Source organism: Leucopleurus acutus (assembly GCF_964270905.1).
Source record: "Leucopleurus acutus genome assembly, chromosome: 15".
NCBI lineage: Eukaryota > Metazoa > Chordata > Mammalia > Artiodactyla > Delphinidae > Leucopleurus > Leucopleurus acutus.
In genome coordinates this window covers 34,779,350-34,790,347 of record NC_139157.1, presented here as the reverse complement: position 1 = coordinate 34,790,347, position 10,998 = coordinate 34,779,350, and the positions used below count along the sequence as shown (strand labels likewise).

The 10,998-nt window shown below is 35.5% G+C and overlaps 1 protein-coding gene across 3 annotated transcripts in view; it reads right to left on the bottom strand.

Annotated features, from left to right (window-relative positions):
* Positions 1-304: 304 nt before the first annotated feature.
* The window catches only part of ECHDC1 (ethylmalonyl-CoA decarboxylase 1), a 44,198-nt gene continuing 33,504 nt past the window's right edge, over positions 305-10,998 (bottom strand). For all 3 annotated transcript variants that reach the window (XM_082856112.1, XM_082856111.1, XM_082856113.1), the window contains exon 7: positions 305-1,979. In XM_082856112.1, coding sequence (XP_082712238.1) covers positions 1,571-1,979 — 409 coding nt within the window. In that variant the 3' untranslated portion in view covers positions 305-1,570. The remainder of the gene's footprint in view (positions 1,980-10,998) is intronic.

Genomic DNA, 10,998 nt, shown 5'->3' with positions numbered 1-10,998 from the left:
AGAATTTGATTCTGAAGAAAAGTAACGTGTTTCCCTTCTGTATTTTCCTAAGTAAAACAGTAGGATCACAAAGCATACACAAGTTGTCTTTAATATGATTTTTCAAAGGTGAATTGAATGTTACAGTAGCAAATATAAATTGTCATTTATTTTTTTACATATTTATTGGAGTATAATTGCTTTCAATGTTGTTAGTTTCTGCTGTACAACAAAGTGAATCAGCTATATGTATACATATATCCCCACATCCCCTCCCTCTTAAGCCTCCCTCCCACCCTCCCTATCCCACCCCTCTAGGTGGTCACAAAGCATTGAGCTGATCTCCCTGTGCTATGCAGCAGCTTCCCACTAGCTGTCTGTTTTACATTTGGTAGTGTATATATGTCAGTGCTACTCTCTTTGTCCCAGCTTCCCCTTCCCCCACTGCATCCTCAAGTCCATTCTCTACATCTGCATCTTTACACCTGCCCTGTCCCTAGGTTCGTCAGAACCATTTTTTTTTTTTGTAGATTCCATGTATATGTGTTAGCATACATATACAAATGTGTTAGTATTTGCTTTTTCTCTTTCTGACTTACTTCACTCTGTATGACAGACTCTAGGTCCATCCTTTTACCTCTTGTTGTGACAGGTTAGAATTAGGAATTAATTCTTTGACTTATGTTTTTTAAAGTCTGTATTACTGAGATCATAAAAGTTTGAGTTGCACATTATTAACTTTACTTTTAAAAGACAGCTAGTTACAAAAGAAGAAACGCTAGCTACTTTTCAGAAAAAAATAGAAATCTGATGTAAAACGCAAATGTATGTTACAGGATGCTTCCTCACTCTCTGCAGTCTTTGGCAGTTTTGATCAAAGTTCAATTTGATTACTACGTAAACTACAGTACTTCTTAACTATTGGTTTGGAAATTCTGGAGCACACAAATGAATTGGCCAATTTTGTAGTTAGTAGACTTTCTTTATGGTGGCTATCACTGTTTCGTAGATAATTTAAAATAGAAATCTAATAATTATTTAAAAGATCAAATAAGGTCCAGATTTGTAGAGAGTTGAGGTGAGGAGCATCTTTATTTAAAAGAAGGGCTGTTACCCATGACTTCTTTACTGCAGCTGCTTGGAGCAGAAGAGGACTAATCATACCTTTGCGTATTTTCCTGTCCCTGACCCCTCTCCACTTTTGCTAAGTTTCATTAAGCTATTTTTGTAAATAATTTACAGGTAAGGCAAGACAAAGACTTTATGAAAAATAACACAAGAGATTTTGTGTAGTTTTTTCTTTTAAAAACTGGTCTTTGGTTATAGCCTAAGAACTAATATGGGAATTTGGGAATTGCTAATAATTTTTAAGCTGAAAGTGTTGCATATTTTAGTCAGATGTTCAAAATTACTTGGTAAGTACCCAGATAGACTGAAAACTAGGCCAGTGAGTTCAGGTATTCAAACAGTTGTTTAAAACTGAAATACTAATAGTAGCCTTCAAAGTAGTTCTGACATTCATATTTAATATCATTTAACTTTTATACATATTAATCATTGGAGTTTTACCTGTAGTACATATTTTTTTAAACTATTTATTAAACTTTCCTTTCCTAGCAATAGCCTCTAAATTTGCGGGTCCACCCCAAACTGTTCCTAAAAGATCTCTTTCAGTCTGTAATGCCTCCTCTAAACAAAGCTCTTTGCTTGAAGAAACAGATTTTTTCAAAGCTCTAATTACTTCTGGTGGCCCTTTGATAAACTGCTGCAGCCACTCTTGTGCCTCTCTGAGACATTCGGTTTCATCTGAAGACTGCAAGACCTCCTCAACCATTCCTATTTGTAAAGCCTTTTTTGAATCCAGCTTAAGGGCCCCACTTAACACTTTGAGGGCTTGTCTACTGCCAATTATTTCAACTAGCCGGGTAGCGCCTCCCCAGCTTGGTATTACACCCATCTCCTTGTGGACAAATCTGATCTCACTCTCGGTAGTCATTAATCTGCAGAAGAAAAAAGAAAAAACTTAATTGAAACTATATATGCTTTAGTCACAAAGTACTACCTATTCATATCTGATCTGAAATCTCCATAGATCTTTACAGGTAGATGTGTTGTATTAAAAACAATGTTCAAAAAATCTGGCTACGTATAGAATTCAATTTATTGCACAGTATTTAGCACTTCCCTTTGAAAACATGGTCAACATTCTTGTGCTCGCTTATCTTTTACTTTGCATATAAGAATCTAATCTTTATGTTTACTTCTAAAAGCCCAAAGTGTATCTTTCTCGAGTGGTGGCCTACTGAGAAAACCTGGATTAAAGTGAAAATATGGGAGTAAGGAATGTTAGGTGCATACCATGAAAAAAAATGCATAGTAAGTTAAACTCAGTAGTCCTCAGGGGAAAAAAAAATGTTTGGTTTTTTCTTAACTCGATTGAGCCACTCCTCCAACAGATATTTCCTAAGCACTACCAACGCTAGATGCGGAACTACAGGAATGACCAAAATAAAATCCCTGTGCTGAGTGTACATTCCTGTTAGGAGAGACACTGGACAATATAATGTCAGTGGTGATAAATGCTATAAAGAAAATGAGGCAAGGAACTAGAGAATGAGGCAATGTGTGTTGGGTGTGTGCTATTTTAGATGGAGCCCTCTGAATATTTGAGCAGCTACCCAAGTGAGTGAGCGATGCAAAATTCTGGGAGGGAATTCCAGGAAGAGGGAATTGCAAGTGCAAAGGCCTTGAAGTAGAACTGCTTAGTATCTCTGGGGAACAGGCTAATGTAGCTTGAATAGAGCCAACAGAGAGTAATGGGGGATGAAATCAGACAGGTAAGCTTATAGGCACTCAGGAGGTCAGGTTTTATTTTTTAAGTGTGAAGCTCTTTAGGAGGAGGCTGACCAAAGGAGTAGTATCTGATTTGTTTTGTAAGAGTAGCCTATTTAGCATTTAATAGCACACCAACTATTTAAGGAACTTTATGTTAACTAATCCTCAGAACAACCATATGAGGTACAGTAATATGCTCATTTTACAGAGGGAAACAGAGGCAACAGCGATTAAATAAATAGCACACCCAAGGCCATGCAGCTATAGCAGGACCAGAATGTTAAATCCAAGTAAGTTAGCTTCATTATGTGTGCTCTTAACCTCACAGTACATAAAATAGTTAACTAGATGAGTGGAAGCAGGGATACCATTAAAGTTGACAGTGGCTTGGGTTGGACTTGAGTGATTTCCTATAGCAGGGATTCATTTCCCCCAAATCTTGGGACTTTTATGAGTAGGGGGATGATTAATCAAGTGGAACAATAAAAGGGAATAAACACAAAGAGATTAGTGGGCACAGTAGTCACATTTGCCAGTTAAATATGTGTATAGTATTAATAGGCTGCATAAAGCTATACTGTTTAGAGAATGCAGTGTATGAGTTTTATTTGGACTGCATTCTTCAATGCATTCACTATGTTAAAATCTCTAATTTGGACCAAAAGTCATGTCTGAATTTTAATTTTTTAAGAAAAATTATTGCTTTCAAACTACTCATTACAAAAACGAAGACTTTAAGATAGTTCTGGTTTTCCAAAGAGTTCAATGCTTAGCTGCAGGTGGTTTGGTTCTTTTAGTACCAAGAACAATAGACTTTCAGTCTCTGACCCTTTAATCAAGAGAAATATTCCAGTAGAGAATTCTCACAAAAGCCTATTTACTAACCCACTGGGAAAGAGAACTTTCTCTTCACAGCTGTGAGTTCCTGTAAGAGAAAATCTGCCTCTATTACGGACAACTGCTATTAGAAGCAAATAGCCATGAAAATAGTAGTTTTCAATAAATTATTTTTAAATGGGAGGGAAGAAAGAACAAGTGTCTTAATCTGAATCTAGCCCCAAGTTGTGAGAGGAGTACTGTCTTATAATAAACAGAAATCAAGGTCAAAAGTTAAGAAAGTAGACTAGACATTACAATAATGTCTAATAGACTTGGAAATAGGAATATTGTTAATATTGAAAATCCTATAAAGCTTTTCACAAAATAAATGTGTCACAGTTCCTCATTATATACTGGAATTGACACTGATGGCTCAGATCTATGCCTACAGTACAGAAAAGGATTATGTCAGGGAAAAATTCATTTAAAATCAGCTGAACATAAAAGTTGGTTAAAGTTCTAGATGTTGGGATAATGTAGATGAACTTATGACAACAAAAGTTATTATATATGTAAGCATATTTATATTTGGAATTATTTGCTTCTAAAGAAGAATGTTTATTACCATCTTTATACCATGTCTGGTTTTTCCCTTTTGCCTTATTTTATAAGGTGAGGTATGATTTTTTGAATCATATTTTATAACTCTAACAAATCCTGAGGTGATCTTTATAAAAATACCTATTGTGATCAAACTCTGACATCCATTCTTTACATGTCATGCCTAGGGTGTACTTGTGTACTGATGTACATATTATCAATACATTAGAAAATATGACCAAAAAATGTATTAGTGACAAAAGAACACAAAGTAGTTCAGTCTAACAATGAAAGAAATATGGAACATTCAGATGATAACCTTCCACAATACTCTTTATTAACCTAAAAGTTAAATATAAAATCTTCAATGGTGATAACCAGAATTTATGAAGAAAACGTCATATCAGCAAGATGCATCCAAAAACAGAAACTGCTTCCATCGGCCTTATAGGATTATACACTAATTACTGCTAGAGTTTAGATGCAGTTACCTGTATGTAATGTAATTTATTGCAAGGGATAATCTATTAATCTATGTAGAAAACTGGAAGACCTGAATCTTAAGATTCTGAAGCCTTATAGCCCGACTCATTTATAAAACCATATTAAACTCTCTTATTTTGAAAAGTAAAAGAATTGTAAGTATCTGTTTATTAGTGTCATTATTATTAGCAAAGTTGAAAATTTCCTGTGACACCTTGGGAGAGGGGAGATGAGGAAATTTAATCAAATATGGATATATCTGGTGTTACAGTATGGATGCATCAGTGTTATAGGAAAAACTACCCATAACTTGAGGAAGAGTATCACCTTTGACAGGTGTTGCAAAGTCAATGTTGATACCTGAAAGGACTGTTCATTGTGCTACTACTTTCTGATGAGTTAGCTATAAGTTGCAGGACTTTGGACAAATGTATTCAAGAAAAACAATTTTAAAACAATTACCAAATTTTACTAAAACAGGAAGATTTTTAGTAAAAGTTATAAAAAAGTTTTTAAAAAATGTTTATTATTAAAGAAAGGTACTTTTAACTGATCTCTGTGGCAAAGAGTTAGAAACACATAAATAACTGCATTGGGATAGAGTAGGAGCTTTGATGTGAAGTGCATAAATGTAAACCAGACTGACTGCCTGGCTTGGCCACTAGACCGGCTGCATTTTACACCTCATAAAATACAGCAAAGAAAAAAGACACATGGTATAAAGAGGATGAGGAAGAGTAGATTACTTAACATCCCTGGGCCTCAGTGTGCTTGTTTATAAAATAGATATAACAATAGTACTTATGCCATAGAATTACCATGAGTATTAAATGGTTAATATATGAAAGTTACTTAGAACATACATACACCACAATTCTTTTAAACAGAATCTTAGAGGAATTGTGTTTATATATGTTTAAAAAAAAATTAGTGTGAAATTTTCTGTCTGAGCCACATCTATAGAACACAGTATTATTTATACTTTTATTTGGAATATAAAAATTGTATGTATTTTGTAGCCTCACAGTGTACATATTAAACTGTGTACTAGCTTTTATTATTATCAAGTTGGTTACATTAATAGATAAGTCACTACAAATACAGCAGTGTTTCTGCTAGAAAGACATCATAAAGTTGTTTCCTGGACTAAACTCACTCAGTCCCTAAAGTAAGAGCTATACTCGCACTGAAGCCCAGCAAATAATGATATACTACCTTTCCTCAATATCTGTTAATGGAGAATACAAAATATATACAATTTTTGATTTCCAAATAAAGGTAGAAATAATACTGTGTTCTGTTATAGATATGGCTGAAGCAGAAGATTCCAAGGTGATTTAAAAAAAGAAAAATAGACATATCTCTCTCTAAGACTAACTTAAGGAATATCATACAATATAAGTAAAAGCTGAAATATTTAAAAATTTTAAAGAAGGCAGTCCTGTTACAAAATTAAATCACGTAATATAAATTTGAAGTCTGAAATCATTGATTTAAATAAACTGTAGGGCCAGAAATTGCTGGTCCTTTTACATGGTATTAAGAACGAACCAGGCTTCCCTGGTGGCGCAGTGGTTGAGAATCTGCCTGCCAATGCAGGGGACACGGGTTTGAGCCCTGGTCTGGGAAGATCCCAAATGCTGTGGAGCAACTAGGCCCGTGAGCCACAACTACTGAGCCTGCGCGTCTCGAGCCTGTGCTCCGCAACAAGAGAGGCCGCGACAGTGAGACGCCCGCGCACCGCGATGAGGAGTGGCCCCTGCTCGCCGCAACTAGAGAAAGCCCTCGCACAGAAACGAAGACCCAAATACAACAAAGCAAACTGGTGATATGGGGAAATATGGCACATAAAATTATATAATAGCAACAACATATCTGACCACAAACAATACTTTAAAATCATGCTTTGAACACTTATTTGTTTGTGCATGTACTTTCCTGGCACCTCCTTCCTCATGTTTTCTACCTGCCATCACAACATAAGACAAATTATGGAAAACAGAAGGAAAGACTCCAAAGATTCTCCCCATAGCTCACTGTTCTGATTTCCTGCTCTCAGCTGATTGTTCTCATGAGGCTCTGTGTATTTTATGCAAAGAGACTGCTTGACTAAGAGGGTATGTGGTTGAATGAGTGAATATTGTGTGTGTGTGTGTGGTGGTACAGTGAGATAGAAACAGACAGTAAAATGTTTTGGGAATATAGTCTGATTTTAATACTCAGTAATCCTAGCATGCTCAGAGGTGCATTTTCTTGATATCACAGGCTCTAAAGTCTTTCCGCATAATAGTGATAACTACAAAACAAAGCAACATGCGTGGGCAGCGTGACTGCTTCCTAAGGTGGACAGCTCATATTTAGAGAACAGGCACTGCCGCAGCAAAAATGAAATTTGTGGGCTTCCCTGGTGGTGCAGTGGTTGAGAGTCCGCCTGCCGATGCAGGGAACGCGGGTTCGTGCCCCGGTCCGGGAAGATCCCACATGCCGTGGAGCGGCTGGGCCCGTGAGCCATGGCCGCTGAGCCTGCGCGTCCGGAGCCTGTGCTCCGCAACGGGAGAGGCCACAACAGTGAGAGGCCCGCGTACAGGAAAAAAAAAAAAAAAAAAGGAATTTCTTTTCTAATGACTCTGGGATGTGCTGGTTGGTGTGTGTGTGCACGTGCACATTTGTGCAAGTGTGTATGTGTATTTTGTGTTTTACTTATTAAGTTAGTATTTTAAGAAAAGAGCTACCTACAGTAGCTCCCTTGGGACAAGGCTGTTTATAGCTCCCTTTCTTTGTAATATACTTTGAACTAATGGGTAGCAGCTGGAAATGCTAATACCTTTGGCTGAGAGTTATTTATATTCATGAAAGCAATGTTAGAGATTGAAAACAAATTAGATAGGCAGGCTCTAAACTGCATAATTGAGAATCTTATTTCTCTAGGGAGATGAAGGAATAAAAATGTTTTTCATCCAGTGTATAAACAGCTAAATCTTGGATACTCCAAAGAGCAAAAAGAAAATGCAGACAATTCACACACACACACACACACAGATACACATCAATGAACATGTGAAAATTTATGCCTCACTGAAACCTTTAAAAATTGCAAATTAAAATAAAATTTAATTTTTGATTATCAAAATTAGAAAAGATCTTTTAAAAGAGTAATACTCATTGTAAGAAAGGATGCTCTCAGACAGACACTCATATACTGCTGGTAGTTGTATAAATTGGCAGAATCTTTCCTGGAGGATAACTTGGCACCATATATCAAACACCTTAAACATTTTCACATCCCTTGACTAAGTACTTGAAGTACTTAATAAGTACTAGGATTTATTCTAAGGAAATAATCCAAAAGGACAAAGCCTTATTTATAAGGCAGTTATCACAGCATTAATCATAATAGAGAAAAATTAGGAACAACCAAAGGAGGATATTTTAGTAATCCAAACTGATGGAATATTTTAAATTTATTAAATTCATGTTTTCCAAGTACATTAAATATAAACTATATGTCATATGATCCTAATTTTTAAAAAATAGTTATACATCTGTTTTAAAAAGATGTGAAGAAAGCACACCACAGTGCTAATGCTAATTATCTTTGAATGGCAACAACTTTAATTTTTAGTCTATAACTGTACATTAAAAAAATTTTTTTACTGTACAGTAAGGTATATTTTACAATATGTAAAATATTTTTGAAATAAGTGTTTTCAAAATAATCTAGAACCTTGTTATTCAATGTGTGGTCTGTGGACCAGCAACATCAGCATCACCTCAGGCTTCACCCCTGAGATGAAATCAGAACTGCATATTAATAAAATCCCCAGGTGATTCATATTCACCAGCATGCACACATATCCTTTTACAACCAGAAAGCACAATAAACATTTTAAAACTATCATCACCTGTATTATTTACTATTGATGTTATAACACAAACTTATTGGCTTAAAAATAAATTATCTCAAAAATAAATAAATAAATAAATAATCTCAGTTCTGAATGTAAAGAACTCTGACAACTAAGTGCAGTACATGATCTCACAGTGGAGGAAAAGTCCAGGAGTGCTATACTGGGTATTACTGCTGAATCGACACGACTGGAATATGGATAGTATGTGAGATAAAAGTATGGCACTGATGTTAAATTTCCTGCATTTGACAACTGTGCTGTGGTTAAATAAGGAAATACTCTAGTTCTTAAAAAATAATACATATTTATGTGAGTAATGTGTGTTTAAAGGAGTAAAAGGGCAAGATGTTTGCAACCTACTCAAATTTCTCAGAAAAAAATTATATATATATATAAAACATACGTATACACACACACACACACACACACACACACGAGGTGAAAAACAAAACAGCAAAGTGTTAAAAATCGGTAAATTTAAGTGATAATATGTTATAGGAAAATTCTCTGTTCATTCCACGATTGGTTCCGGGACTCCCCACATATATCAAATCCTCAGATGCTCAATTTCTTCATATAAAATAGTGTAGTATTTTCATGTAACCTACACACATCCTCCCATATACTTTAAATCATCTCTAGATTATTTATAGCTAATACAATGTAAATGCTATGTCAACAGCTGCAAGTACGTGGCAAATTGAAGTTTTGCTTTTTCAAACATTCTGGATGTTTTTCCAGAATATTTTCAATCCTTGGTTGAATCCTTGAATTTGGAACCCGCAGATACAGAGGGCTGACTATATTTCCAAACAAAAAATGCAATTCCAGTTTCTCTCTTATACCAAATTAAGTAGCAAAAACTAAATATTAGACATGTAATTAAACTGTTTACATGCTTTTGACTGCCAAAAGTTGATGCTGAAAAGCCAAGCAGTCTGAGTTTGTCATTTTCTATTTTCTAGGGTAGTTCTGAGAGATTTTCTTTTCTCTCCCCTTTGTCCCACCCCGACCCCCTTTTTCTGAATGATATGGAATAAGACAGAAAGCAGAATCAAGGAATGAGTGTTCTAAGTACCTCCTAAAATACATTCTGGAAACTTGAGGTTGAAACCAATCTAAGACACCATACTATAGTTACACTTAAAATAATGTTTATATCAACGAACCTTTATTAATTTGGTGTATATAGGAACTCTTATTAATGTTGTCTAAAAAGTACCTAAATAAAAGTTTAGAAAGAGTTACAAAGGTAGCTTAGAGTAACAAAGTTACCAATTTTAATTGGTGATCAAATAGGAATATAAAAGCAAAAAATCTGGCAATATTCTCTATGCCAAGCCCATTCGATGTAGGTAGAATGGTCCCACAAAGATGTCCGGGGCCCTAATCCCTGGAAGCTGTGCATAGTAAACATAGTAAAAGGGACTGTGCAAATGTAATTAAGGTTATATACACCAAAATAGGGGCATTATCCTTGATTACCTGAGTGGGCCTAATCTAACCACATGAGCTCTTAAAAGCAGAAAACTTTCTCCAACTGGAGTCAGAGAGATGCAGCAGAGGGGAAAGTGAGAAAGATTCAAAGTATGAAAGGAACTTAACCCACCACTGCTGAAGGGGGGCCACATGGAAAACATGAGAAGGAATGCAGGCATCCTCCAAGAGCAAAGACTGGCCCCTGGCTGACAGGCTGACAGAAAAACAGGGACCTCAGTCTTACAAGTGCATGGGGCTGAATTCTGCCAGCTGTAACCAGGATGGACCTGGAAGTAGATGATCCCTCAGAGCCCAGTCCAGCCAACATATTGATTTGGGCCTTGTGTGACCAGGTTTAGAGAACCCAGTTGAGCCCAGTCAGATTTCCAACCTATACATCTGTGAGATAAACTGATGTTGTTATAAGCCACTAAATTTGTGGTAATTTGTTACGGCTGCAATAGAAAACTAATACTCAAATATTTTCTTAATTTATATTTCATTCTAGATATTTTAATTAATCAAGACAAATTTAAAAATTTGAAGCAAATGATTTTAATACAATTCTAGCTTTTTATTTCCTCATCAATTTTGTCACTAAAGGGAAAGATAATGTTAGAGTGACGAGATTGTGAGCACTGTAGAATGTCATTTTTTAATTCATAAGTTAATGTTTTGCTTTAGAAAATGTTTTTAAAAAGCCATTTTCTCTAAGAAAGTTTAAATGAAAATTATGACTCAATTGAAGGCAATTTAGTATGAGGGTTTATATATGCCATGTAGACCTGTTTCTGACATATTAATTCATTACATGTATTATCAGCTGGTGCTTAAAGGGTTTGGGGGCAGCGAGTAGGATAATGCTAGAATGGTGCATGAGCTCAATTCTTTGGAA